Source organism: Balaenoptera borealis, assembly GCF_965194805.1.
Source record: "Balaenoptera borealis genome assembly, chromosome: 1".
Lineage (NCBI taxonomy): Eukaryota > Metazoa > Chordata > Mammalia > Artiodactyla > Balaenopteridae > Balaenoptera > Balaenoptera borealis.
The window spans coordinates 62622397-62636937 of record NC_138860.1 but is presented as its reverse complement, the minus strand read 5'-3'; the positions used below and the strand labels follow the sequence as shown (position 1 = coordinate 62636937).

At 43.0% G+C, this 14541-nt stretch overlaps 1 protein-coding gene across 1 annotated transcript in view; it reads left to right on the top strand.

Annotated features, from left to right (window-relative positions):
• The first annotated feature begins 4720 nt into the window (after positions 1 to 4720).
• Positions 4721 to 14541, top strand: part of MPZL1 (myelin protein zero like 1) — a 63011-nt gene continuing 53190 nt past the window's right edge. Inside the window, exon 1 of the mRNA XM_082360977.1 lies at positions 4721 to 5003. Coding sequence (XP_082217103.1) covers positions 4913 to 5003 — 91 coding nt within the window. The 5' untranslated portion in view covers positions 4721 to 4912. The remainder of the gene's footprint in view (positions 5004 to 14541) is intronic.

The window sequence follows — 14541 nt, the reverse complement described above, 5'->3', positions numbered from 1 at the left end:
GTTGCTCTTTACAATAATAGTAAAATTGTCGGTTTCTTGCCTACACCTTTCATCCTAGCGTTCAAAGCACCACCTTTCCAGCCTTGCAAATTACCATCACTGTGTTTTTACTCAAACTGTTTTCTTCAGCTGGAAAATCTGTCTCTCCCTCTCTTTTCCATAAATCCCAAACTCTGACCTTCTCAGAAAAAGATCCTTTAACATATTAAAACCAATTTTATGTGGTATATAATTGGGTTGCAGTCTTGTCTCCTCTAATCATTATTTATTAGAGGACAAGACACCAACACTAACAGCAACACTGAATTCTACTGTATAATTGACAACCAATTGTTATATAATTGGTGCCCAATTGTCCCAATATCTTTAACGCATGGCTTCTTTACTATATTTTAAATTATTAAATACTTAGTATTGAGGCTTATGCTGGCAAAACTGGTGCTCAGTGAATAATTTCTGAATGACCGCAATTTGTTCCAAATCTCTTAAAAATACAAATTTTGGTATTTGGACAATCACTAATTGTGAATTGCAACTTTAGTAAATAACTAACCAGATAGGAAACTACAAGTAGACAAGGTGACTATCCTAAACAGGCCTATTTGTTTATTTTATGTCATATAACATTCATTCTCCAGTTTATTCATTCATTTGATTGCTCATTCACTCAACAAACATTTAGAAGCGCTATGTGCCAGACTCTGAGTTGTCAACTTTCTTCTTATGGTTTGACACTAGTAAATTGCAGTTCTGGAGCTCTAATGTTCAGTCCCCACCCTTTGTTTTATTGGAAACTGTCCTAACTTGAGTCTTCAGTCCTCCTTAGGGCCCAAGGCAAGGAGGATAAGAATACCTTTTAAGATGTTCGTTAGTTCTAGATGCCAGCAGAGTTTATTCATCAGAACCTAACTGGAAAAAAATGTGCCCTGGACACTTAAGAAATTTCTATTTCTCCCAAGAATGAGGAAACTACAAAATATAACTCATTAGGTAAAATAATGTAACCACTTCAGTTTTCTGGAAACCTCCATCTCTACAGTTACCAAGAGGTCTGTCGCTATGCTCACCTTTCCTACTTGAACTTACTACAGTTATTATCATTTTAGGGCTTTTTTTTTTTCTTACTCCTACTTCTCTCTAGGGATTGAAAGGGTTTGTCTTTTACTCTGCAGGTGCCACTAGAGTATCACATTTGCCCTCCCAACCATGATACAAGAAGACTGACGGTAACGAAACTCAGGATATCAATTGACCAACTCACAGTGAGAAATGTTTCTATCCTGGTGAAAGGAATGTCTGTGCTCTCTCTCCAGTGTACATCCTTCCCTCATAGGTGAAGCAGAAGTAGTACATAGGTGGCAGCAGGGCACAGGGAGACAGAGGACCTTGAAGAGCATTTTATTCCAGCCACAGTAAATGAAGAAGCCTGGTGACATATCCTTCTATACAATGAACCCTAAAGACCCCATTACCCATGTTCCCCCAATTTGGTGCCCAGGGGCACTCAAATTTTCAGATTTTCAAAAAGTTCCTAGAAAAATGCAAACCTTTTCCTGGATTGAGACATTCTCTCTGTAGAAATGTTAATGAAACTGATTTCAGGTAAATATTTCTCAGTGTGGCCTGGGATTCATCTCTGACTCTATCTGATATTCATCAAATCTCAGTGATCCTGAAATGACTTGCTATCACCACCCACAGATCACAGCATTCCATTTTCTTCTGGCAACAGATCTGAAAAAACAAGGAGGGAGAGAATGCCAGTGAGAGTACAGGAGGTGGAAGAGAATTCTACTACAATCACAGAGATGTTGGAAATTTTGGTGCCTGACACCCTCTTCCTACTTCTCCCATTAATTCCAGCTCTAGAAAATTCTGTCCATATATATTTGCCATCACTAGTTGCTCCTGGGTGCCCCTTATCTGATCTCTATTAAGAGAAGACTTAACACACCCTGAGATGTTCCCAAGGCAAACCCCTCCTTATTAGTGCATTTATTGTGCACTGCGTGAAGGAAGTCTTTGAGGCCAAGGGATCTGTACATAGGTAACTATTATCAGACAAGACTCTGCACATGATTTCCCTTCTTACTGACTCTGTGGGGAAAATTCTCCCCAAAGAGCCCATTCTTTTCAGAGGCAAGGCAGCCCATTAAAAATGACTTTTCTCACCTGATGGAAAGTCTTCAGTTGCTTCTGACTGTATGCCCGGATTGACTGACCTGGAAAGAGGAGTTTCCAGGAGGAAGAAGGAAGTATCTGAAGAGGAGGTTTGTTGAGTGAGACCTTCAGGCTCACAATAGTGATTGAAATCCAAAGCTTTTGTTTGTTTGTTTGTTTTCCATTTACTATCTCTACAGAAGAATCAGAAACTACAATACAAGGCCTATGGCTGAAACAACCTCACATGATTTTGTTTTTCTTTGTAACTTCTCTAGATTGATTCAATAAACATTCATTCTTCTATTCATTCAACAAATATTTATTAAGTATCTACTGATGGTCTGATATTGTTTATCGTGGAAACACTTTGCTGCCCCAGCAGGCTGCGGTTTCACGGTAGCCCTTCTGTTGCTTCCTTGGGCTCCAGACCTAGATATCTAACTGCCTTCTGATTGACCGTCTGGGTGTTCTCAGCACTTTCAGCTGTGTTCAAGGCCCAGCTCATTAGCTTTCCTCACAGACCAGGTTCTCTTCCTGGGTTTTTAGTCTTAGTTAACTGGTAGCAGCATTCACCACTCTGGCTAGAAATTGGAGGTCACATCTGTCTTTGATTAGACTTCCCATCTAATTTATACCCAGTCCTGTCATTCCTTTTGTGAAATGTTTCTCCAGTTCTCATCTCCCTCTCCACCATCACTGCCAACACCTTATCTCATGCTCTCTTCACTCTTGCCTTGTCTTTTGCAGGAGTCATCCTTTTAAAACACAGATCTGAACTTGTCACTTCCCTTTCATCACTCCCCACTGCCTATACAATAAAGACAACCCCAGGCTCTTCAAAATATTACCACAGCCTACGTTTCCAGCATTCTCTCTTTCCCCTCTTTCACTCACTCCCCCTGAAGTTCCAAACCACAGAGGATTAACCTACTATTCCTTGCACCTGATACTGCTTTCTTGTTTCTGAGTTTGCTTTTCCTGTTTCTCTCTGGTGAAAATTTATTCAGCCTTTAAAATCCACCTCAAATGCTACATATTCTGTGCATCTCTTCCAGACACCTCACAGGCCAGTGGTTCTCAGAAGAGGGAGGTAGCTGTACTGAGGTACATCACAGTCAGTGGAGAAGCTTTTAACATAACCTGTGTCTTTGAGAACCACTGTCCCTGTTGGCCTTACGGTTTCTCCTTTGTTCGACCTTCTCTTCAAGCATTGAAAAAAATTTAGTTCAGTACTTGCTTGCTATACTGACTGGTAGACTGTGCTTCTTGAGAGTAAAGTCTAGGTATTCTACATCTACAGCACATAGTAATTGCTCACTTAATGCATTTGTATTCTTTCCAACCTATGACATTCCAGAAACACTTCATGAGGATCTTGCTGAGAGAGAAATAGGGTGAAATGGTTCTGTCTTTTTCTTTTTAGTTTTCCCTCACTAGTGCTAAAGTAATTATTATGAGTTTGCTGAACTATAAGGGTAGCAGGCTAAAACAGCTAAAATATCAGGAAGGGTGTTCATAAGGTTGACTTGAGACAAAACCCTGAAATGAGGGGCTGCATTTGGGTGCTCTCACCATGCTCTTCTCCCACTCTCATCCTAATTGTCTAATACTTGTTTCCTTCTCTCACACTATTGGCCTCCCATCTGGATTTTTTCCTTTTCTTCCTTCACCCTCATTTTTCTTGTGCTCCTGTCCTTCCGTTTCTCCCCTTTGTGGGCTGTTCTCATAAGGACTCTTACAAACACTTTCCAGAATTTATTGGGCAACCAGTAAGTGGCAGACACCGTTCTGGGCCAAGGTAACCAAGTGGAGCCGGCTCAGGAACGGCACTTCAGAGTCTGGGTGGGGAACTTGACAATTTTTATTGATAAATCGAGGGATATTTTGTTTACAAAAGCAAAACAAACAAAACCCCATTCATTTGTGCTCCAGGTAGTAGGAAAGAGTTCCCAGTTCCCAACCCTTCTTAAGCCAAAACGGGGGGCTCCTAAGAGGAGATTCAGACAAGATGGAGACTTCTTTTTAAGCTAGTAGATTTCTCAATATGCACACATAAATGATCTGATCCAGGCAAAGGACAGGCCTTGGAGACAAGGCAAGGGGAGAGATGTGTTCTACCTGAACGACTGAATCAGAAGTCTCTCCCCATCGTAGCCCTCATTCTTTTTTTTTTCTTTTTTTCTTTTTTTCTTTTTTTTAAATTTTGTAAACGAACTGCTTCTTTTCCTTTAGGTGAGGCTCAGAGAAACCGGGAAAAGCTGAAACAGGCGAAGACAGACAATGAATAGATCTGGAGGACTGGACCCTTAGAGAGGCAGAGGAGACACTGGCGGGGGGGCGGGCGGGCCAGGACAGACCGGCGGACAGCCACGCAGGCAGGCAGGCAGGCAGAGGGCTTGGCGGCGGTCGCCTCGAACAGCCGGGGACCTCCAGCGCCAGCATAAGGAGCCTGGGTGGGACCGAAAAGGCGGGGCCCCGCCTGGAGAGAGGGAGTGATGGACAGTCGGTGCCTTCCAATCGAGTCCTTCAAAGTGCGCGGGGCAGGCCAATGAGCGGACAGCTGGGGCCGGCGCGGGGCCGAGGTCTGGGCGGAGGGCTGGCTGGCAGCGGCTGGGGCCGCGAGCGGGGATCGCGGCGTGGAGGTGCTAGCAGACGCGGGCGGCGGCGAGTCCGGAGACCCCGGGCCAGAGCCGAGCTAACCGTAGTGGGGACCGGGGCCCAGAGCCGCGGCGGCTGCGGCCGGAGGACGATGGCAGCGACCGCCGGGGCCGGGGCACTGATTGCATCCCCAGACCGCAGGCGCTGGCTGTGGTCGGTGCTTGCGGTGGCGCTCGGGCTCTGTGAGTAAAGCCGGGATGGCGGGGGCGGCGGGGCCAGGTGGCGGGCCCTGCGCGCGCGGGGCGCCGAGGTGGGGAGGGGGCGCGGCCTGCACGCCCTGGGGCCCGGGGAACGGAGCCGGCGGGCCCCGCCACGGGCTGGAGAGGCGCGGAGCCTCTTTCTTCTTCCTGGATCCGTGTGTGTGGAGGAGGCGGGGAGAACTCCCTACCTTGCTCATTCCTGGGGGGCTGTCTGGGGAGCGGGCCCGGCGGGAGGCCGCATTGCGCCCTTGCTGAGTCGCCCACCATCTCCGCCTGGCGACTCTGGGTCGCCCAGGCCCGCTTGGGATTCCGGTTCAGGAACCCGGGCTTCTGGCGTTCTCCACCTTTGGGAGGTGGCGGAAGGTTGCAGGGTTTTCATTTGTAGGGCCTTTGTTGATTGTTTCCCTTTTAAGCGACTGTTTTGTTTTACCTTGTTAGTTCCATTTCCAGTGCTCTCCAACCCATTTTTTAAGCCTCTGAGATAGAAGGGTCCCGTAGTCTCATTTGTCTCATCTCTGTAGTCTTCAGAGCACCAGGAGGAAATTTACATTACTTCTGTGTTAGGATGCAAAGAGCTGGGAATACCACTGGAGTGACCTGGCTTAAAAGAGTTTGGCCAATCCATAATAATTACAGTCATAGTTACCGTAGTTTGACAAGACATAGGACATTAAAAGGCTCATTTTTCTTTAAAAAAAAAAAAAATCACGTTTTTTTCCTTGCCAGATTTCATGAGTGAGGCATAAAGTAAACCTCAGGCTGGATTTATTGAATTGGATGAGTTGCTTTACGGACATCTGCAGTGGTGTCTTGCCACAGGACTTTTTTTGTGTGTGTTGTTCAAAGCAGAGTACTTGTTGCTGTCTCAGAATGTGGTTAAGTAATGGTTATAAAGAGAGCCAACTCCTAAAAAACCACGGAGACTTGTTCATTTCTTTTGTTTTGCAAAATGTCAGTTGCATGACAGTATCTGAACATGAGTATACTCAATAATTACTTTCATGGAAAAGTTCTTAATGTAATATTTGGAGCCAGGAGAAATACCAGTTAATGAATGATTCCAGGAGCTGTAAAGTATAAAGGTAAAAGTCCCCCCGCCCTCTGGAGGTTGATAGATGAATATATACTTTGTATATATAAGACAATCTATTCTGTATAAATGTCTCTCCTGAGGGGGGAAAAAAAGGGTTAAAAGCATGGGGGTTTTTTGGTGGTGATGGTGTTTGTGATGGTGGTAATATTCATGTTTTAAGTGAAGAAGTAGGAAATAGCTTAAAACTAAGGTGTATCAGAAATCTTGTGTGTTCAGACAGAATTATTATGCATGAGAGGCAGACACCCATCTTTATTGAGGACAAAAGCAGTCAGAGTAATCTTAATTAAACTCAAGGTATTAAAAAGTAGCAGAACTGGGCTTCCCTGGTGGCACAGTGGTTAAGAATCCGCCTGCCAGTGCAGGGGACACGGGTTCAGGCCCTGGTCTGGGAAGATCTCACATGCTGTGGAGCAACTAAGCCCGTGAGCCACAACTACTGAGCCTGTGCTCTAGGGCCCGTGAGCCACAACTACTGAGCCTGTGTGCCGCAACTATTGAAGCCCGCGTGCCTAGAGCCTGTGCTCCGCAACAAGAGAAGCCACCGCAATGAGGAGCTCACGCATCGCAACGAAGGGTAGCCCCCGCTTGCCACAACTAGAGAAAGCCCGCGCGCAGCAACAAAGACCCAACACAGCCAAAACTAAAAATAAATAAAATTAAAAAAAAAAAAAAAAGTAGCAGAACTGAAAAACTGAATATTAATGGGTACTAATACAAAAAGATCATCAGAATAACATCTATACACACCTTGGACATGCGTAGCTCTTCTGTAATGAAAGATGAATGCTGATACGTGAAAGGCAGCAGCTGATGTTATTGGTTAATTTTAGAAAACTATCGAATGTTTCTTCTTTCAAGCTACCATTTCTTGTCATGAATAGTGTACATAGCAGTTCATGTTTGACAGAAAGTCTTCTCGAGTTTGATCTAGATACAGTTATTCAGCAAACATTTACTAAGCATTTTTTAAGTATTAGGCACCAAAAGTATTCTAGGAAGGACAGTCCCTGGCCTCACATAATTTATAGTTCAGTGAGAGAAACAAAGTGTGATAAGCAATATGAGAAGTCTTTCATTAATGGTTTGCTGTGAGAGCACTAAGGAGAGTCATCATCTCAGACCGAAGTTCAGGCTGCTAGAGAAAGGGCTGCTTAAGCTAAGTAGGTGTTGGGAGAAAACGGTATAGGCAGAGTCATGAATGAACCTGTTGGTAGGTCAGTGTCGTGAGAGGTTGGAGTGTGTATAGGAGAGATGGTGGGAATTGAGGCAGGAGAGCCAGCCAGAGGCACTAACTCCTAAAGGACCTTGTTTGCCATTCATAAGGCTGAATTTTATCCTAAGGGCTGTGGGGAGCCTGTGAAGGATTTCTGTGTCTATCGAGATGTGAAGATAGATGTGGGATAGAATGGTGTGAGGCTGAAGAAACCAGAGGGTTATTGTAACAATCCAGAGGAGGAGGATTGAAGACCCGAATTAAAGCAGTGGGATATGAAGAGAGGACATATCCATGAGCTTGTTAGAAAGTAAATTTGATGGGGCTTGGAAATCAATTTGATGTGGACTTGAAAGAGACGAGTGTAAGATGATCCTAAGGTTTTGAGCTTGGAAAGCTGGGCATAGTTTTGGAAAGTAGGGCTTTTCACAGATGAAGATTATGGATGAGGGGAAAGGAGCGTTGGAAGAAGAGGATGGTAAAGTTACTTTTGGATATGTTGAGTTTAAGATGCTGCTGATATATCTCAGTAGAAATGGGACATTTGGGTAGATAGTTTTAGAGGTGAGGAGAAAGTTCTGGTAGGAAATAGAGAGCTGGGAGGCTTTATGCGGGTAGTAGTTAATGCTATGGATTGCTTGGATGAGGTCAGCAAGGAAGAGTGTATGGAAGGAAATAGCAGAAGGCCAAGGACAGAGTCTTGGGGTATACAGAACCTGACAAGGGGGCTCGTTGAGTAAATGAAGAACCAGGAGAGTGTGGTGTCTTGGAAACTGAGAGAGAGTGAAGTTTTAAGGAAGAAGTTTTAGCTGTGTCAGATGAAGAGAGAGTGAATACTTCAAGGATTCACTGAATGTGACAATTGGAATGTCTTTGGTAACCCTTAGGTAGGAATGAACACACAGTATATGAAGAATAAATCTCAGTAATTTGCATCACCCATTTCAGTAAATGGCACCACCATCCATCTAACTGCTCAACCCAGAAACCTAGGATCTGCCCTTGATAATGCCCTATCCTTCACTCCCCACATCCAATCAGTTCTCCCATCTCCAAAATACATCTAGGAATCAACCACTTTTTTTTTTTTTTCTCTCACCCACTTTTTTTCTATCTGTGGTCCACTCCTAGCATTTTAGTCGAAATCACTATCATTTCTTGCCTGTGATACTGTGATAGCCTCCCAGCTGGTCTCCCCATTTTCCCCTCTTGTCTCTTTTTAGTCCATTCTTCACACAACTGCAAGAGTGACTTTATAAAAATGCAAATCAGATCATGTTGCTTTCTCGTTTGAAATTCTTAATGGCTTCCCGTTGCACTCTGAATGACATCCCAACTTCTCCCCATGGCCTATAGTTGTCTATGTGATCTGGTTTCTGCCCGCCTCTCTGACTTCAGCTTGTGCCCCTTGCTCACTATATTCAAGCCATGCTGCCATCTTTCTGCTCTTAGACACTCATTCCCACCCCAGGTCCTTTGCACTTGCTTTTCCTGCTGCCTGGTGTGCTCTTTCCCCAAAACTGCCCAGAGCTGTCTCCTTTTCATCAGTGAGGCCTTAGCTTAAATGTCACTTCCTCAGAGAGGCCTTCTGCAACCACCCTATCCAGCGGGGTCCCCTGTTATCATTTCTTGGCCCTTTATGTCCTTATTGTAATTCCTCACTATTTGGTGGTTCTTCTCTTTTCTCCTCCACTAGAATCCAGGACAGAGATAGTGTTGGTCTTGTTTATAGAAGTATCCCTAGTGCTCAGCGTAGTGGATATGATAGATACTAATATTTATTAAATGGCAAGGAGGCGTAGGCGTGTCGTGATAATAGATTGTTAGTAGTTTGCCACACGTAGTTAGGATTTAGCCTGGCACATAGTAGGCATCCAAGAAATGTTTGTTGAAAGAAGGAATATTTTTTCCAAGTGTGATTTTTATACGTTATCTGATAATTTTCACTCTTTGAATACTATTTCGTATTTCTTCAGAAATGTATGGAATGAATTAACATTCTTCAACCACTTTAAGCACTATAGTTTTGGAATTACTACTTGTTATATACCAAAATTGTTTTATCATGTTTGTTGTAGTATCTAAGTGTTTTATCAATAAAACTTTTATATTTTTTGATGCTTGTTGACCAAATGTAGACTTCAAGTACTACCCCTGTAGTTGAAAGGCCACTGATCTAATTACCAGTTCCCACAGCCTTTTACTCCTTATTTACTAGTTGAGATAATAAAACAAAAACTTAGTTTTTGTTGTTTTTTTTAAAAAATATTCTACCATTCATTTTTACCCTAACTCCAGGGTATTCACTAGGCTCAGAAGCTGCCAAAAAAAGAAATAAAGACACTATTAAGTGAAAGAGAGATATATGTGAAAAGTATATAAAATGCAAATTTGTGTTTTCACAGTCTTCATTCACTTATTCAACCAAATGAACACCTACTGGGTGCCAGGCACTGTTTTAGGTACCGTGGATGCAGCAGGGAGCCTAGATTCTAGTGGGAGGTGACAGACTATTCAAATAAATAATGAACACCAAAGGACGGTTTAAATTCCTGACAGTCACCACATTTAAGATATTCACCTATTGTGAAAGGTTGCAGTAAAAAAAAAAAAAAAGAAAAGAGGGAGAGGGAATACTATTGGCATTACAAAATAGATGTTTTTTAAACTTACAAAGGATCCATTGTGGGATTTCATTAATGGTTACTCTTTCCTACTGAGTTTAAAATGTGATTTAATTGGGAAAAACATAATATACACAGTTTTTCAGAAATATTGCTGCCTCCCCTCCACCTAGTTAATGCTGGTCTACCTGCTAAATATTTCTCACATTCCTTTCTATCACCACTGAGGCTGATTTAGTGCAGCCACAATCACATTTCTCCTGGATGATTAGAATCTTTTAACTGGAGCCCAGTTGTGTTTTTATTGAATTGTATCTTTACCTGAGAATTTGGATTCTCTGTGTAGGACATGCATCTCACGTGTACCTAAACCTTGCAAAGATTTTAATCTTGCTAAGACCATTGGTGTCATTTTAAAAAAGAGAATAAATGGTCTGCTTTGACATGGAATTCATTATAGGTTAGTTTGGTCTTTAGCCTCCATCAAAGGAAATTTAATTATTAGAAGAACTAAAAGCATTGCCTGAGGTCTCAAGTATCAGATGGCTCTGCGTCTGGATCCCTAAGGCTGTTGAGATATGAAGGCTTCATATATCTTGAGTGATAGTCCTTTCTTCCTTTTCCACTCTTTGCCAAGTGCTTGACATTAGCAATGCCCTAGAGTCTAGACTAAAGTCATTGGGATTTTGGCTGCTAAGAAGGCAGAGGTCAGTTGGCTTTGTGACCATTTGTAGTGCCTGAATTGAGAAATTGCAATTGTCTCCTGGGACCTTTACATCTTTGCCCTTAAACCTCTTTATTTATTTATTATCTTTTTGAATGCATGTGGGCTGCTGTAATTTTTTTTTCACTTATAATTTTCCCTTGGTCCCATTAGGCCTTTATGAAAAGGATAATTTCATTGATAAATTCTTCTTCAGTGATTTATTCTTTTTTTTTTCCCTTCCAAACTCAAAGTCTCTTTAGAAATTGTGATCCTTTGTAATACCTTTGATCTACTGTCAGGGCCTGTGGCTTGAATAGTTTTCTAACAACTGTGATGTGTTGTACCCAGTTCTTAGGTTTAACTAATTGGCATTAGAGATGCAGTATGTCTTTGTTGAGCCTGAGTTATTTATTATTATAGATAAGATTGCCCCTTAGAATGAAATCCCTGACTTGAGTTTGTTAGTACTGTGCTGTAACCAACTGAGCAAATGTCAATGAATTTGCAGTGAACATTTTCTATACTGAGACACTGATATTCTACTTTGGGATCTAGGGAGTTCGTTATGTGCAATTTAAAACCATTTTAAAAATGCTTTTATCAGAATTAAGAAACGTCTTCTTTTCTCTCCAAACATTAAAGGACCCAGTGTGCAGTTATGTAAGTTTAACATAATCCTGTGCTTCTTCCAGATAACGCTTTAAAAGATGAAGGTGCTATATTGTAGACTAAGCTTCAGTAAGAACTTATATGACCCTGTGCTAGACAGTTTCCTACAGTTACTCACATCCAGGTCATAATTGCTATTTACCTTCCTCTGAAGGGTGTTGCTAGGAAATATAAGCAAAGGACTCAGCTTCCTAAGAGAAAAATGTGTTAAAATGCAAATATTTGAAATCTCCTAAGTGGTAAGAAGGGCAGAGAGAAAGTGAGTGAGTAGTTAGGGAGAAGTTTTGAATTAATTAACTCACATTTTATCTATCTATCTGTCTAGATATAGATACAGATTATATATATATATTTATCTTTATATATATCTTTTTCTTTTCAGCCAGGTATAACTTAGAAGTTTAGATATAAAACTAGGTTCATGTTATTTCTTTCGTTCTGCCCTCATTTATTGAGTGTGTACCATGTGCCAGGCCTTTGCTAATCAATTTGTATCCATTATCTCATCTGCTCCTTACAACTCTGTGTGATAATTATTATTTTTATTAATTTTACAGATGAGGAAACTAAGGATCAGACAGGTTGTGTAACTTGTGCAAAATCACATAGCTACTATATGGTAGAGTTGGGACTCAAAACTCCAAAGCATATATTTGCAACCACTGCATTATTATAGAATTTCTCCTTCAAAGTTTCTAACCACTTTTTCGGAGGCTTCCAGGATGTCTTAAATGTTTCCAAAGAGTCCTTTAACTGTCCCAGGGCATCCACCAGTGTCCTCGTCTCTGTGGTCATGTTTGTGCTGAGAACCCCATGCCTTGATGCCACTGGCTCCACCCTAGAGGGATGAAGCTGCGTGTTGAAGCCCTCCTCACTAACGATGCAAAATCCTGCTCTGACTGCTCTCCAGGGATTGCTAAGGGTGTGGTTCTTGTAGTTTCTCACTCTGATACTGCTCCCTCTGGCGAGGACACAGCACGAATCCATGTATCCAAGTGTCTGACACCATACGAGGCTCAGAAAGGTTCCTTGCCCTTCATCAGGAGGCACTACATGTTGACAAGCCGCTGAACCTTCCCTCTTCTCTTGGGCTGAGTTCTCCCTGGAGGCTGTGCAGATAACTTCTGCAGTTAGACTCCTGGCAGGCTTGCCCTGCAGGATGTCCAGACGGGCTCAGGGGGTTCAAACCAGAGGCTTCTCACCGGTGCCTTTCCCCGGCCCCTCCACCCCGTTGGAAGAGGTTCTGTAGTCCTGCTGCCTTGCTGCCTACCTTGAGCAGAAGTTCCAGCCCTTGTCTCTTAACTAGTAGGGACTTTCAGTCTTGATCACTTTCAGCTGTTTGGAATTTAATTCCTCCCCCCCCCACCCCCGACCCAGTGACTGCAAGTATAGAAGAACCCCAGTAAGGCTTGCTGAACTTTATACATTAGAGAAATTAGAAAATATTTCAATAGTAAGCAGAGGTGATGCTGATTTGTATATGGATTTCAGAACAGAAAATGCTGAGGGGCAATTTCTCATTCTATTTCAAATTATAGGTCCACAGTCTCTTACCAGCAATTCCAAAATCCCCAAAGCTCTAAAACTGAAAGTTTTTTCCGAAGTTTGATACAAACTCTTTTTTTTTTTTTAATTTATTTATTTTTGCCTGTGTTGGGTCTTCGTTGCTGCGCGCAGGCTTTTTCTACTTGCGGCGAGTGGGCTTAGTTGCAGCGAGTGGGCTTAGTTGCTCCGTGGCATGTGGGATCTTCCTGGACCAGGGCTTGAACCCGTATACCCCTGCATTGGCAGGCGGATTCTTAACCACCGTGCCACCAGGGAAGTCCCAATACAAACTCTTTTGGCTGCAAAATTTGACCTGAACTAATGAGAAACTATTTTCAATCGTGATCCACTTGGTAAGACTAATTATATGTTTCAATACAGAAATACTTATGTGTTTGTTTATGGAATGCTGCCCTATACCCGGCTGGGGCTGTTATATAATACATAGTATATGCATTGTATTAATTTTCTGAAATCTGAAAAATTCTACCTTCTGAAACACATCTAATACATAAAGCTAATGGCTTGCCACTTAATCGCCTTTAATCTCCTTTCTTAATTTATGCTAGTTTGGACTCGGCCTCCTCTTTATTCAAGGGGTTCTAGATCTGTAAACTGGCGCAAGTCTGGGAATTGATGGAGGAGATGTGACTTTTTGTTGTTATGATTCAAGTTAGACTTTTGTTCACATGACCTAGAACTTTTCTGCTTATATAAATCAAGTAAGAATTTAGTTGGCTGCCCATCTATATCATTTCTAGGAGCGCTATGATCAACTAACCAACGTTGCATGTCCCTGTGAGTCAGACTATTCTGGTTGCTGCTTTCCCTCTGTTGTCCATTATGGTAACTATACTTGCCTTGCCTCTGACAGCTGAGTGCTGCCACTTCCCCTGACACTCCAGGATCCAGTTCCTTCCATTGCATTTAGGAAGCATCACATCAGTGTCAACAATTCCCTCTGTAAGTTCTGGCTTACAGAGAAGAGTGGTCCCAGGGCTCTTCAAAGATGCTGAGGCTCCTGTCACAAATTTATTTCTCATAGTTATGCTGAAAGACATGTCTTCTGGACCTTCCCAGGGTGGATGATTGTGTCTTTTTTTTTTTTTTTAAACAAAATTTTTATTTATTTATGGCTGTGTTGGGTCTTCGTTTCTGTGCGAGGGCTTTCTCCAGTTGTGGCAAGAGGGGGCCACTCTTCATCGTGGAGCACGGGCTTCTCACTATCACAGCCTCTCTTCCTGCGGAGCACAGGCTCCAGACGTGCAGGCTCAGTAATTGTGGCTCACGGGCCCGTTGCTCCGTGGCATGTGGGATCCTCCCAGACCAGGGCTCGAACCCGTGTCCCCTGCATTGGCAGGCAGACTCTCAACCACTGCGCCACCAGGGAAGCCTGGATGATTGTGTCCTAAATGACAAATCCACTCTAACTTTCCAATCTCCCTGAACCTTCATTAAATCCCTTCCCCTAGGAACTTCCCTGGTGGCGCAGTAGTTGGGAATTCGCCTGCCAGTTCAGGGGACACAGGTTCGAGCCCTGGTCTAGGAAGATCCCTCATGCCGCGGAGCAACTAAGCTTGTGCACCACAACTACTGAGCCTGTGCTCTAGAGCCCGTGAGCCACAACTACTGAGCCCGCATGTCACAACTACTGATGCCTGCATGCC